This window comes from Diadema setosum, chromosome 17, assembly GCF_964275005.1.
Source record: "Diadema setosum chromosome 17, eeDiaSeto1, whole genome shotgun sequence".
Taxonomy (NCBI): Eukaryota; Metazoa; Echinodermata; class Echinoidea; order Diadematoida; family Diadematidae; genus Diadema; species Diadema setosum.
Genome location: NC_092701.1, coordinates 24720998 through 24733880, shown reverse-complemented (window position 1 = coordinate 24733880; position 12883 = coordinate 24720998). Strand labels below are relative to the sequence as shown.

Sequence of the window (12883 nt, the reverse complement as noted above, 5' to 3'; positions counted from 1 at the left end):
AAATTCAAGCAGCAACAAATTAAACAGAAAAATCCAAAGAAAAGAAAAAAAAAAGTACAATCACTCGGAAATTATGAGAAGCATACCAGCAAGCTTGTCACATGTTTCCTAATCTATTTCAAAATAAGAACAAATGCTAACAAAAGCAGGTCAAGAATTTTACAGAATTTTGCTGTCTAAGTCAAAATCATGACATGAATATTAAAAAAACAAAAACAAAACAAAAGCAAAACACATAAAATAAACCCTTCCCAGATAAGTCGACAGACTTCAAACTATCCACAGAGCTCTGGAGATGGTTACCTTTTCGGGCGTCATGGCAACAAGCTCCAAGTTCTCCATGCTTCTTCTCCTTGGTCTCGCTCCTGAGAGAGGTCAAGGTTCATTGGGGGAAAAACAAAATCATTTCATTCGACTGATTAGCGCTTGCTCATCCAAACTGGGCATTTAATATTGTCCTCCAAGCCTACTCTTTGTATGTTGCAGTCCTTTCACGCTAGATAATAGGGAGCTTTATATTTTGACGCACGGACGTTTGAGATGACGCTTGCGCTGGACGTTCTCCTCTCCCCTGCGTCGTGCTGAAAAGTAGCTTTAGATTACGCTGGGACAAAACGTATAAAAAATAAAATGGCGCCCCTCATGATTGGTGCATGAAGTAGTTTTCTACGTTGCAAACTGTACGGACGTAAAAATAGCCTAGTACGCGTAGTGAAAAACTCGGGCGACGCAAGCTAAAAATAGATTGACTTGCCGATGCTCAGAACATGTTTTTTTCCTCTGAACGTCTCCGTCGCGAAAATCTAAAGCTCCCTAATGTCTGTGAGCACTCTACTACACTTACAAATGTAAGTGTTAAAGGGATGGTATAGTTTTGGTTGAGATGGGGCTTCAGGTTTCCCAACCTTTTTTGTGAGATAATGAGAAACCTTTTATGAAATATGAAAGAGCATGTAATTCTAAGAGGGATTCAAAGTTTATTTGATGAAGATTGGTTTTGAAGTGGCTGAGATATCCAAAACAAAGGGATCCTTAAAAATGGGGAGACACACCTTTTAACAGGATCGCTTCGTTTTACTTTGCTTTTGGATGTCTCAGCCATTTCAGAATCGCTTTTCATCAAATAAACTTTGAATTCCTCTTAGAATTGTATGCTCTGCAACATTTCATCAAAGTGGTTTCTTAGTATCTCGCAAAAAGTTACAAGATCAATTTTCATCTCAACCATATACTACAGCTGTATATCATCTCTCTAAAATCAACCTATCAAGTACAGGGGGACTATTGCTGCAGAAATGTTATGATCTTATCATCCTTAAATTGTCACCTCTGCATGTCACTGTATATCATATATTGCAGAAATAGGAAACAGAACTGGTTAGATTAATTAAATCTGCAGAAATTAGAAATAAATTTGATCATTTGCAAGAAACAGATATATTCATCTTCTAAAATGTGTAGCCAAATTGAAAATTTAGCAATTACGAGGCTATCAAAACTTCTCCAACTAAAAGGCAATCAAATATGAACAATGGAAGGGCCCAAATTAAAGGAATTTTCTTCACTGTACCCTCTGAAACACCAACAATGAATAGTAAAAAAACAAACAAACAAACAAACTAAATAAACAAAACAGAAAACAAAAAATACTGTATCCACCATACATGTAGATTTCATGGGTTTTTACTTTCACAAATTCTGCGAGTCAGGAGCAAATATTAAAACATGTGAAAATACTAACTCCAATCACAACATGAATGCAATGGGCATTTCTCCATTCACCGCTGCACTCCCCAATCGCAAATTTAAGTACTCACGGAATTACTAGGAAGTCCCCATTCGCTAAAAATTAGACTCACTGAATAGATGGCTTATACAGTATAATAAAAAGATAATGGACCAGAACACAGAAAATGTGATTTCTGGAGCTTCATGGGCTAAGACAACACAAAATACAATAGCAGTCTCTGTCTTGGGAGATATACATATCTGGACATGATACATATTACCACAGCTCAAAATTTAAAGTGCAGACAAAATATTACACAGTTTGGTCACTGATTTGTGACAAATTAGTATTAATGATTTATCTACACAGCTTTCCCTACATATTTTTACAGTTTTTACAGCCATGCTCACCTCTCACAGTCTGTGTAGTTGTTTTACATGGTGTATTGGCCTCACTGAAAGAAAATACAAAGATATCTATGCTGTAACTTACACACACACATATATCTGCAAACACAATCATCATATTCCTTTCCTTATCATGTGTAAAACAAATGAAACATTCCTTTGAAAGAGACATAACAAAATTCTAAAACATTCCAAAATGCGCTTGGATGAGCTAATGCAAATCTGTCAAACATTCTAAAATATTCAAAATTCAGGTCTGACATCAGCAATTGCAAGATTTTTGTATGATGATGATGATGATGAGATATTTCTGATACTATTTCATCCAAATAATTGGTATTTGGACAAATGATCTTTGCATTGACAATGATTAATGATTAACAAACATTAGCAATTTAATTATATTTCTCTTTTACGCTTGACATAGTAGGGTGTGACACTTTGTACGAAAACAAGTCAAATGCTACCTTTACACCAACTATTTTTGTACAAACTTGGAAATTATGCCTATTCTATTTTACTACCCTATCTTATTTACTAAAATTAAAGTTTGTATTCTCCATCCATGGGAAGGGTTGCTCTCTAAGCCATAGCTTGGGCCGATTTCTGAAGGGGTCCTGACCTCACATTCACATAAAAATCAAAATAAACCCAACTACTGCAAAAGATATTGGTGCAAATATCAACCAGCACTGAATGGAAAAAGTAAGTTTGGAAGTTTGGCCGAGTGAGATGTCGCCCCCTTCCTGTACCTACCTGGTATCACCAGTACTGATGCCAAACAGACTCCTAAGATCGGCGAGATTCATCTGGGCAGTCACTTCCCCCGTTCGGTCACCCACCTAATCAATTATTCAAATGTGAGCAAACTGGGGTCAAATTTCTCTGTGACAACACGAATGACGTGGGAATACCTCTTTACAGTTTTGAGGGACTATACGCATAGCAGTGACTTTATATGAAGTCATTTCATAACTTCTAATCTTACAGCTCAATAATATACGGAAAATAGGGGTAAGATTTGCAAAGATGAGGATTTTATCAATATCCCAAACTTCATGATTACCAATTGTTCATGTAAAAAGAAATGCAAGGCTGCATAAAGCTTCTTATTTCCTTGCAAAAAAGGACGTAGATCATAACTCCACAACTTTCTGATTTTTTGTGTGATTATTAAGAATTTCATTCTGTGTTTCTTCCTTTGGTACAAATCTAGGAGTGAAGACCAATATGAACTTGCTCTGATACAGTATTTCCCTTTAATCTCTGGGTCCTCCTTTAAAAAAAAAACAACAACAACAATAACTACAACTTTTTTCAAGCAACGAGCAAAGTTTGATCACCATTCCCTCAGCCATGGACAGGCAGCAATACCAGACAAACAGTTGCTATTGACTGTAACTTAGTTGAATGTTTTCTCGGTGCAGTAATTACTGTACCTCTCTTGATATCTGGAGATGTTGAGTTGCATAGTGAAGAGCTTTTTCGTGGTTGCCGAGCGATGTGTGGGCGTTGCCTAAACTCCAACATGCTCGCCCTTCGCCAACCCTGTGGGGGGAAAACAGAAGACAAAAAAAAAAGAAGAAAGAAAATCCGGAAAATGACATGAGAGAGAAGAAACATTGAAAGTTTTACAGCATGAAAAATGATACAAACACATTAACCTTTTTCATCCTTTTCTCTTGTGCCTCGAAAGGAAAAACCGCACAAATGTAAAACAACCATTATTCTGCTCGTTTGCCAGTAATAATTGCTCTCTGGAGTTTAGGAAAATTACGGACTTTTCGCCTGATTTCAGGTCACTTTCTCTAATTACATGTGCAATAACTCAAGAGGTCTTTACAGAACCTCGGAGCAATAGCCTCAAGGGAGGAGGGTAGACCAGAAGTTACTCACAAAACTCTGGCTTGTAACTTGGCATTGGAAGGAAAGGAATGCGAATCGGCTTTGTGCCATGAAAAGTGCAGTGCAGTAACCTCGTTTGTTATACGCCATGAAATTCTCGAGGGGGAGAACAAGTCAGTTGTGCTCAAAACAGCTGAAGTAAGAGTGATTACTGGGTGAATGCTCTTCTCTGTAAAGAAATATTCACAAATGAAATACAATGACTCTTTGAGCATTAAAAAATTGACTAATATCGCATCCTTTTGGAAGCTCTCACCAAGACAGTAGGGCACTGACGTCATTGACGCAGAAACAATCATTTGCTCCTGACACACGACAAAAAAAAATCTCATATATGTCATTTTTCTTGCCTCTGGTTTGCCTATCGACTACGGTTGAATCTCCGCTTCGTGTGGAAATGTTTTGCAGGAACAAAATGGATAAAGAGGCTTGCGAGGCAGAAATCAAAGGACATCTTGCGTCCATCCGCCCACACATCCACACACTTACACACGCCCACAAACACACAAAGGAATCAAGTGACATTTCACGCACCAAGACACAATAGCCGTGAATATAATATGCAATGTGACACGCACGCATCGATGGTCAGATATAAAGAGGTGCTTATCTTTTTTTTCTTCTTTTTTCTTTTCTTTTTTGTTATTGTCTGAGCTGCATGGTTTTAAATGCTACCAGTAAGGAAGAAAATGCTGCAGTGTAAAAGATTTCCATTTGCTTGGAAGACAGAAAACTGTGACTTGATTTACCAGACTATATGGTTCTCACAGGCAGAAGTGTTTGAACAAACCATGAAATTACATAATCAATTCAATTTCATGGTGATGTTTGTTCGCAGGCATATTGATTGCAACTACAAATTGTCAAAACCTTTGCCTGCTTATTCTTTGTAAAACCCAATTGAACATGATGCAGCTCAGTCAACAAAGTTTTTGATCACCTCCCCCCACAGATTAAAAACAAACCAATATCGGTGTACCTACAAACTGTACAGACATGAAAAATACAAGGTAATGACATTTGATATAGCTCATACAGTTTACACCATATGCTTTACAACATTTGAATCAATGCACTGACAGAATGAATGGAAAAAAAAAAAAGAAATTACTAGAATATAATTCCACACCGTCCACACAATCAAAACTTTATCACCGCCATTTTACTCTGAAACTCGCACAAATTCCATTCTACCATGTCCTCGTTCTCTTTTCCAACTGACAAAGTTTGTACAATCTGCTACCTGTCATGCATGGCTGTTAAAAGTCAGTAATCAATTGTACTGTATACACCATACACTTTAAAGCAAGTCTAATTTCTCAGGAATCCGGCCCTCCGACAATTTCTCTAGTGATAAATTCACGATCATGGTATACAGTACTGAACGGAGAAATGTATGTGTGCATGTCGCATTCATGTCGGGAGCAGAGGTAATCATTTTGCGTGTTGTTAGACAAATAGCACCGGTCTCGCAAAATTCGCAAAATATATTTCGTATACAGCAACAAGTGCCACATGAGGATGATATGATTATGTTAGCATGACTCATGTGGGTAGTTTAAGTTTGAACAGCACATATTTTACACTGTTTTCATATACGGCTGGGCAAAAAGAAAAAAAGACAAAAAAAAGAGGATGATAACAATTACAATAATAATAAAAATAATAATAATAATAATACCTTATCTGTCTTTTTAGCCCTTTGTTGTTCCTGTACACTAACAGCATGCTTTGGTTGCAGAAGCCTCTTAATTACTGTAAATTCATAGCTGACTCCCAAATTGGCAACACATTCAGGAAGATGATTTTTTTTTTGTCTTCCTCTAAAATCTGTACGTTCTTGTTCAATTGTCAATTTCACTTTAATTTTGTGCGGATCTCATGAATCAAACCATTTCCATTTAATATTTCTCCAATATGAGATACAGAGTGACAGTCACAGTTGCCAATTTGATGATGTCAAGAGGGTGACGACTTCTGCAGCACACACAGCAAAGTTCTCCCGGGTCTCGATCGGTTGAAATGACGGTGCACTGAATGGTGAAGCATTTCACTGCTCTTTCCCCATCAAAAGAAGTCCCTTCCACATCGGTGCACTTCACTGCACCACATACAATATGGACTGAATCTCTTTCCTTTGCAATAAATCACATCTCACTGACTGCTAAATCAAACAGAACTTTGACTCATCTTGCCGCTGAATATTCCACAAATTCAGCATCGCGAAGTGGAAAATACATGTACCAGTACTGCACTGGAGAGGAGGGAGACAAAAAAGAAAGGGGGAGGGGGTGGGGGAACCTTTCTTGAGGTGAAGGGCTCCCCCCGGGGGCTTTGGCGCACTTCACGCCCAGATATGATCCACGGAGAATTCGATTAAGTCCCACTCATAATGTGACAAATACGCCCCAGATATGGTTTAATGACTAACTCAGGCATACAGCAAACTGGCTCTGGCGGAGCGCTAAATGACACATGCCTCCACTCAGACTCAGACATCGTTTCCGATGAAAAGCTAAGAGAATGTGACATGGATACCTGTGGGAATGTGGCACAGGAGACTTGTCAAATGCGATTCACTCTTTCACATTTCACACATCAGCTTCTTCAATTCTTCCATCTTCCCTTCTCCTCCATATTTCGCTTCTTCCTTCATCCAGTAATGGACAAGACAGACACAATCACATCCAATGTGTGTGCCAAATGCACTAACAAACACCACAGCTGAGTCTGTGTGTCCCAATTGATTAAACTTTCAACTACCGGTAAACAATCATGGACTGCACAATCCTGAAACTTGGTATGCTAGGCAGGTAGCAAACAAAAACAAAATGATGGCAATTAAAATTAATAATTCTTGCATGGAGATGTTTTCCATTGCAACTGATTAACAAATTGCCCTTCATTAATGTACATACAAAGTAAGCGCCCATTATTCAGTGTTTAGATTAATAGACCTCATTAAAATCATAGGCCAGCTATATTTGGGTGAGACTTGAACATGCCACCTCCTGATTGCGAGACAGACATCATAATATGCACTTGACTTCCGGCAGCCAATGAACCTCAAAATTTTTCCTGTGATAGGACAAGTATTCTGTGAAACACAATATTTTCGCGGCATGAAATTTTCGCATATTGAAACCGATAGCCTTTTATGCGGCGTGAAATTTTCGCGAGTTGCCTCTAACAGGCAATGCATATAGTGTACACAAGAACTTTTGCGTGCATTTTAATTTCACTAATCTTGCCTCTCGCGAAATTCGCGAAATTAAAATGCACGCGAACATTCCTTATTTTACAGTATACTGTACACTGTACACACCATTTATTTCATAAGGTCTTTATTGTTGCAAATTTCATTAGTAGGGTGCTATTCACAAATTTAACAAGACAAAAAATCATTAACTCTGATCTTGGCATGAATGCAATGTGTACACATACATTTCTCCATTCAGTATTGTACTCAACGATCGTGAATTTAACCCCTCGCGAAACTGTCGGGAAGTACCTATTCGCAAAAAAAATTAGATTCACTAAATATGTGGCATATATAGTAACTCTTTCAGAGGACTTACTATGAGACTGGAAGAATTGGAATCATACAGCCAATTTTGACTGGAAAAAGGAACTCACCTGTCGTTGAGCTGCTGGGCTATTTCCATGTGTCTCATGTGGTACTCCACGGCCTTTTCGTACTCCCGTAGGAGCGTGTAGGTGTTTCCCAGGCTGTAGCACGCCTGCGCTTCCATCGCGAGCTCGCCCAGCTGCCTAGCAATGTGCAAGGCTTTCCTACAGACACATGCAAATGAACACAAAGGTGTTAACATGATTCAACATCTCAGAGAATAGAGGAAATTATTTTTGTGCTCTGCACATCATTCCATAAACATCTAACATCATTGTACAAGTGTACACTACTCCCAGATAACATTAGACTAACAAATTTGAAAATAAAATACACATCACTTTCATAAAAAATTTAATAAAAAATGTCTGGCATTCAAACTACAATCAAACGTGTCCATAGTGGCTATCCAGCAGACACGAGACAAAAAAGTGGCTGTTCCAGACAGGTAGCCACTACAGAAAGGGTCTCTAGTGTGGCTTTTTTTCTTGGGGGGATCTTTTTTTTTTTAGTATCCGTGTATGGCAGGTGGCCGCTACGGCAAGTTTGACTGTTTAAAGGACAAGTTCACCTTCATAGACATGTGAGTTGAAATAATGCAGTAATATTAGTAGAACACATTAGTGAGAGTTTGAGGAAAATCGGATAATCCGTTCAAAAGTTATGAATATTTGAAGTTTCTGCACAGTCACGACTGGATGAGAAGACTACTGCAGCTTGTGATGTCACATGTGTACAACGACAAAAGAAAGAATACAGAAAAATCAACATATTTTCACTTTTCTCGCATAACAAAAGAATACTCGTCTTCTCTCTTTCAGAAGGCAGGGGGATAATATTACCTTTAACATACCTCAATTACAAGTCGCAGAAATGTGCACTTTATTCAAAAGTAAAGTTTTGTGAAATTCTCTTCTTATTTTCCTTATATCGTTGTACGCATGTGACATCATACACTGTAGTAGTCTTCTCATCCAGCAGTGACTGTGCAGATACTTTAAAAAAATCATAACTTTTGAACGGATTGTCCGATTTTCCCCAAATTTTCACTGATTTGTTCTACTGATATTGTCGCATTCACTCAATCCACATGTCTATAAAGGTGAACTTGTCCTTTAAGTGCTTGAAAGGTATACAAGCACAATCTGCAGTCTATCAAGGACTGGTGTAACATCTGCAAAATTTAGAGTACCTGGTACGAACTAAATGATGTGGACCTACAATGTATGCATTTCCTCCTTTTTTAAAAGAAATTAAGACTAACAAAACAAAATAAAACCATGCAAAGGACAAAACTTTTAGGAGAAAAGTATCAAGATATTGCCAATGGAAGGAGGAGACTCCTTGAGGTATAATGAGCCAGACTTCACGCCTAGAATGTGGACTCAAGGGCACAACTTGCATGCTAGTCAATGAATATTTGCCTTCACGAGAAATGAAAAAAATGTCATAATGGAAAGTTTGCTGAATGATGAGCTTTGTAGGAAAGTTTTGAAGGAACATGGCCATCTTTCCCATGGGGTTAATTTCTGTCTCAGAGCATTGTGGCCACGCAAGTTGGGTTTGCTCACTTGTAATACTCTGCTGCCGACTCAAAATCCACCATGAAGACACATGCGTTGCCAAGGTTACTGTAGGCACGTCTCTCCGCCGCCTTGTCGCCAAACTCCTTTGCTATGGAGAGCCGCTGGAGAGAGAGAGAGAGAAAGGTAAAGCCATTACGTGTGCTTAACATGCTGACAATTCAAACACGATGCACCCCAACATACCCCCGCTACCTAAGAGCAAATCGATTCGAGTGAGACGTCATTTTGTCGTCAGATACTGCACTGCTGGACAGGACATTGCACTGCCTCAGGATTATTACTTCCTTTCCCTCTCTATTACTTTATTAATTCATTCTCCCTTTTCTCTCTATGTAGGGTTCTATGACAATTACCCCAGACACTTCCCCTGACCCTAACCCTAACCCTAATCCTGACCCTAACCCAAATGCTAATCCTAACCCTAACCCTGATCTTAACTCTACCCTATCCCCAACTGGTATTTAGCAGGAGTTAATTATCAATGCTATCAGGACAGACAGGTAGACAGATAGTTATACCAAGAGAGACAGATATTTAGAAAGAATACAAATTTACACTGATTGGTGCGAATACATGCAGAACCTGTCCCACATAATGTGTAATTAGCAAAGGTCAATAAATTGTTCACAAGTTAGAAAATGAAGATTTAGAAGTAAAATCAATAATTAGAAATGCAGGGGGAAACAAAAATTGGCATAATATCTTATTTTCAGGGTTGCCAACATTCACCCATCACAATCAGGGTGATTCCAAAGGGCAATGAGGGGAATACTTGTGTGTTACATGTACCTCAAAGGGCAAAAGTAATTTCTTAATCAGGAGGATTTCATATTCTCTTCCTATCTAGACAAGAGGAGATACTGATGTTGTCAGGCAGCTTCCTGCAGAAGCCTTGAAGACTTAGCAGCTTTGTTATTTGTTCTACCATTTGGTAAATTTGACCAAAACAGAAGTATGTGAGCAGAGTGGACGTTTGCCACTCTCTTGCCTAATCCCCCCCCCCCACTACCCAATCTCTTTCTCTCATTCTCTCTCTTGTTTTCCGCAAGTCTTACCTCTGTGTGATATTGTATCGCTATCTCAAAGTTGCCCAGAAGATAATGCGTGTTGCCAAGGTTACCGCAGGCTCTGCCCTGGGCAGCTCTGTCTCCCAGCTCTCTGACAATGGCCAGATTTGCTCTGGTGCCGAAGGATGAACAAACAGACAGACAGGGACGGCGCGGGAAGACATCAAGTGTCAGAAAAAAGATGGGGAAGGGAAAAAAGATGGAGAGAGAAAATGAATAGAGAGAATTAGATTTAACATTAGAGGTTCACTGTTTGAAAATTAACAGAGAGAGAAGAAAAAAAAAAAACCCAACAACCTTAGACTCAGTCCACTGATGTGTGATGACATGAACTCTTGTATTCTATGGGGAACATGAGTTCTGGGAGTTGAACTTGATTGCCTCGCGTTAAATGCCCTGTAGTTCATTGTACACTGCATCTCCAGTCAACATTAGCTACACAGCAGGAGACTTTTCGCATCAGAGGCTCGTGACGGAATGATTCAGCAGATTCGCCGAATTCTCACATGAAATCACAGACGAACATCAAACTGAGCATATCTGAGGAAGGTTTTATCATAATAGCAAGGATAGGAGAGAATTAGGGATGCATCGATAGCTGTCTTCCAATTGGCATGTAAAGCACTGAGAAATTTATGCATTACGGGAAACATGTACTTCTCTGAAATAACATCAGCATGCTAAATACACATATACAGTGTATGTTAAGAAAAAGGAGGATACTCCTGGAACAGTTCAGCAAAAAGTAATACAGTCTGTCTCAAAGACTACTGGCTGTTAATTCTCAGACTGCATCGCATTCAACTTGCACATTATAAATCAGTCTCGATTTGGGATATTGCCTGCCACTATGGCACAAACCCATAACACAGTCAGTCAATCAGTGGGAATGACCCATGGATCATGATTCGTATGGTTGCAGCGTACAGTGTAAGTACCCACTGAGGGCCCTTCACATTGACAGTGAAAAATTGCAGCAATCAGACACTAGAAAAGTTGCTATGGCAACTGATATGCCTCAGCCATATCACATCACTTTCCCAACAGGTCTACTGCACATATTGCCAAAGTGAGATAACAATATCATATGATTAGCAAATAACGATAATCGGGTAATTATACACCAATTTTCAATACAATTTTCAAACTGGTGAAAATCTGGCATTTTTACTTGACATTTGGCCCCATGGCCCAAAACTTTCGCTATACATCACTGTGTGGTAGAGCATGTAGAAAATTGTATAGCAATTTAATTGTGCTAAGTGATACATTCAATCATTTGCGTGGTATGGAGAAAATACACTTGTATGTACATGTCTTTAGTGTAATTTCAGCACCTATTTTGACATCACCTTTGACCCTTGACCTTTGACTTCTGACCTAAAACTTCCAAAGAGAATCAATATCCGGCAATAAATGCATAACGTACACTGTATTAGGTTTTTAATGATAACTATGTACCTTGAGCCATTTCCGGAATATGGGGGAGAAAGTTTGAGCATCCATATAAAAAACTTGACCTTTGACCTTCTGACCAAAAACTTTTCCTAGAGAATCTCAATCTGGCAACATTTGCATTAAGTTTGGAGATGATACTATTCAGGCATTGCAGAGATATAGGAGAAATTGTGACATTTTAGCATTTAAACTTGACCTTTGACCTTTAGCAGATGTGCCTACAAGTTGAAAATCACATCTTCATCCACTCACACACACTTACAATTGTACGTAACATGCTAAGTTTCGTTTGGATATCTCACATGGCTCTAATATTACATTGTCTACAAATTGATTAGAAATGGATGGATGGACGGATAGATGGAAAACATAACATTTGCCTCCGATACTAGTTTGTGGCAGAGGCATACAAATGGAGACATTTCACTAAAAGCTGTGCAATGCAACCAGGCAAAAAAAAACAAAGACAAAAAAAAAAAAAACACAAGATCACAAAAACCCCTCTGGATTGGGTGTTTGTGGGAGAAATACAATCAGCAGTCTGAAAGCAAGGCTGAAGCACATAAGAAGGACAACAACAGCACAAATGGAATTTTGAAGAAAAAAGAAAAGAAAAAAAAAGAGAAGTCTTGGCAGGTGAGAAACCTGGGGGACCGTGTGTGTCATCAATTTAGTCAGCATTGACAAGTTTTCAGTCACTGACAATTTCAGCAAAATCCTTGGTTTTGATTGGCTGAGATGCTCTGGTCACTGACTGTTACCATGGTGATTGTCAGTGACTGACAACTTTCATGAAATGGTACCCTGGTTTGTAATGCACCCTGATAGGTGGCCAAAACAAACCAAAAAAGTTTTAAATTGGCTTGCTATTTATGGTCTATAATTCATTTGAATCTTGGTAATAAATCAGTACAAACCAAAGATCTTCATATACTTGAATGAATTAATCACTCAAGTCACCAATGAGGACACAGCTGTATCAATTTTGAATTGCTCCTTCATCCTGGATCATGTAAAATCCACAGAAAAATAGACTTCAATATATAACGTACATGATAGTCTAGTGGTCAATTTCAAGGGTCATTATGTAACAATGGGTAATT

The 12883-nt window shown here is 38.6% G+C and overlaps 1 protein-coding gene across 1 annotated transcript in view; it reads right to left on the bottom strand.

The window, feature by feature from the left end:
- The window catches only part of LOC140240458 (G-protein-signaling modulator 2-like), a 61475-nt gene that overhangs the window by 10377 nt on the left and 38215 nt on the right, over positions 1-12883 (bottom strand). The window contains exons 5-11 of the mRNA XM_072320228.1: positions 10311-10434; positions 9241-9356; positions 7678-7833; positions 3576-3684; positions 2893-2978; positions 2140-2183; positions 304-365 (exon numbers count right to left, since the gene is read on the bottom strand). Coding sequence (XP_072176329.1) covers positions 304-365; positions 2140-2183; positions 2893-2978; positions 3576-3684; positions 7678-7833; positions 9241-9356; positions 10311-10434 — 697 coding nt within the window. The remainder of the gene's footprint in view (positions 1-303; positions 366-2139; positions 2184-2892; positions 2979-3575; positions 3685-7677; positions 7834-9240; positions 9357-10310; positions 10435-12883) is intronic.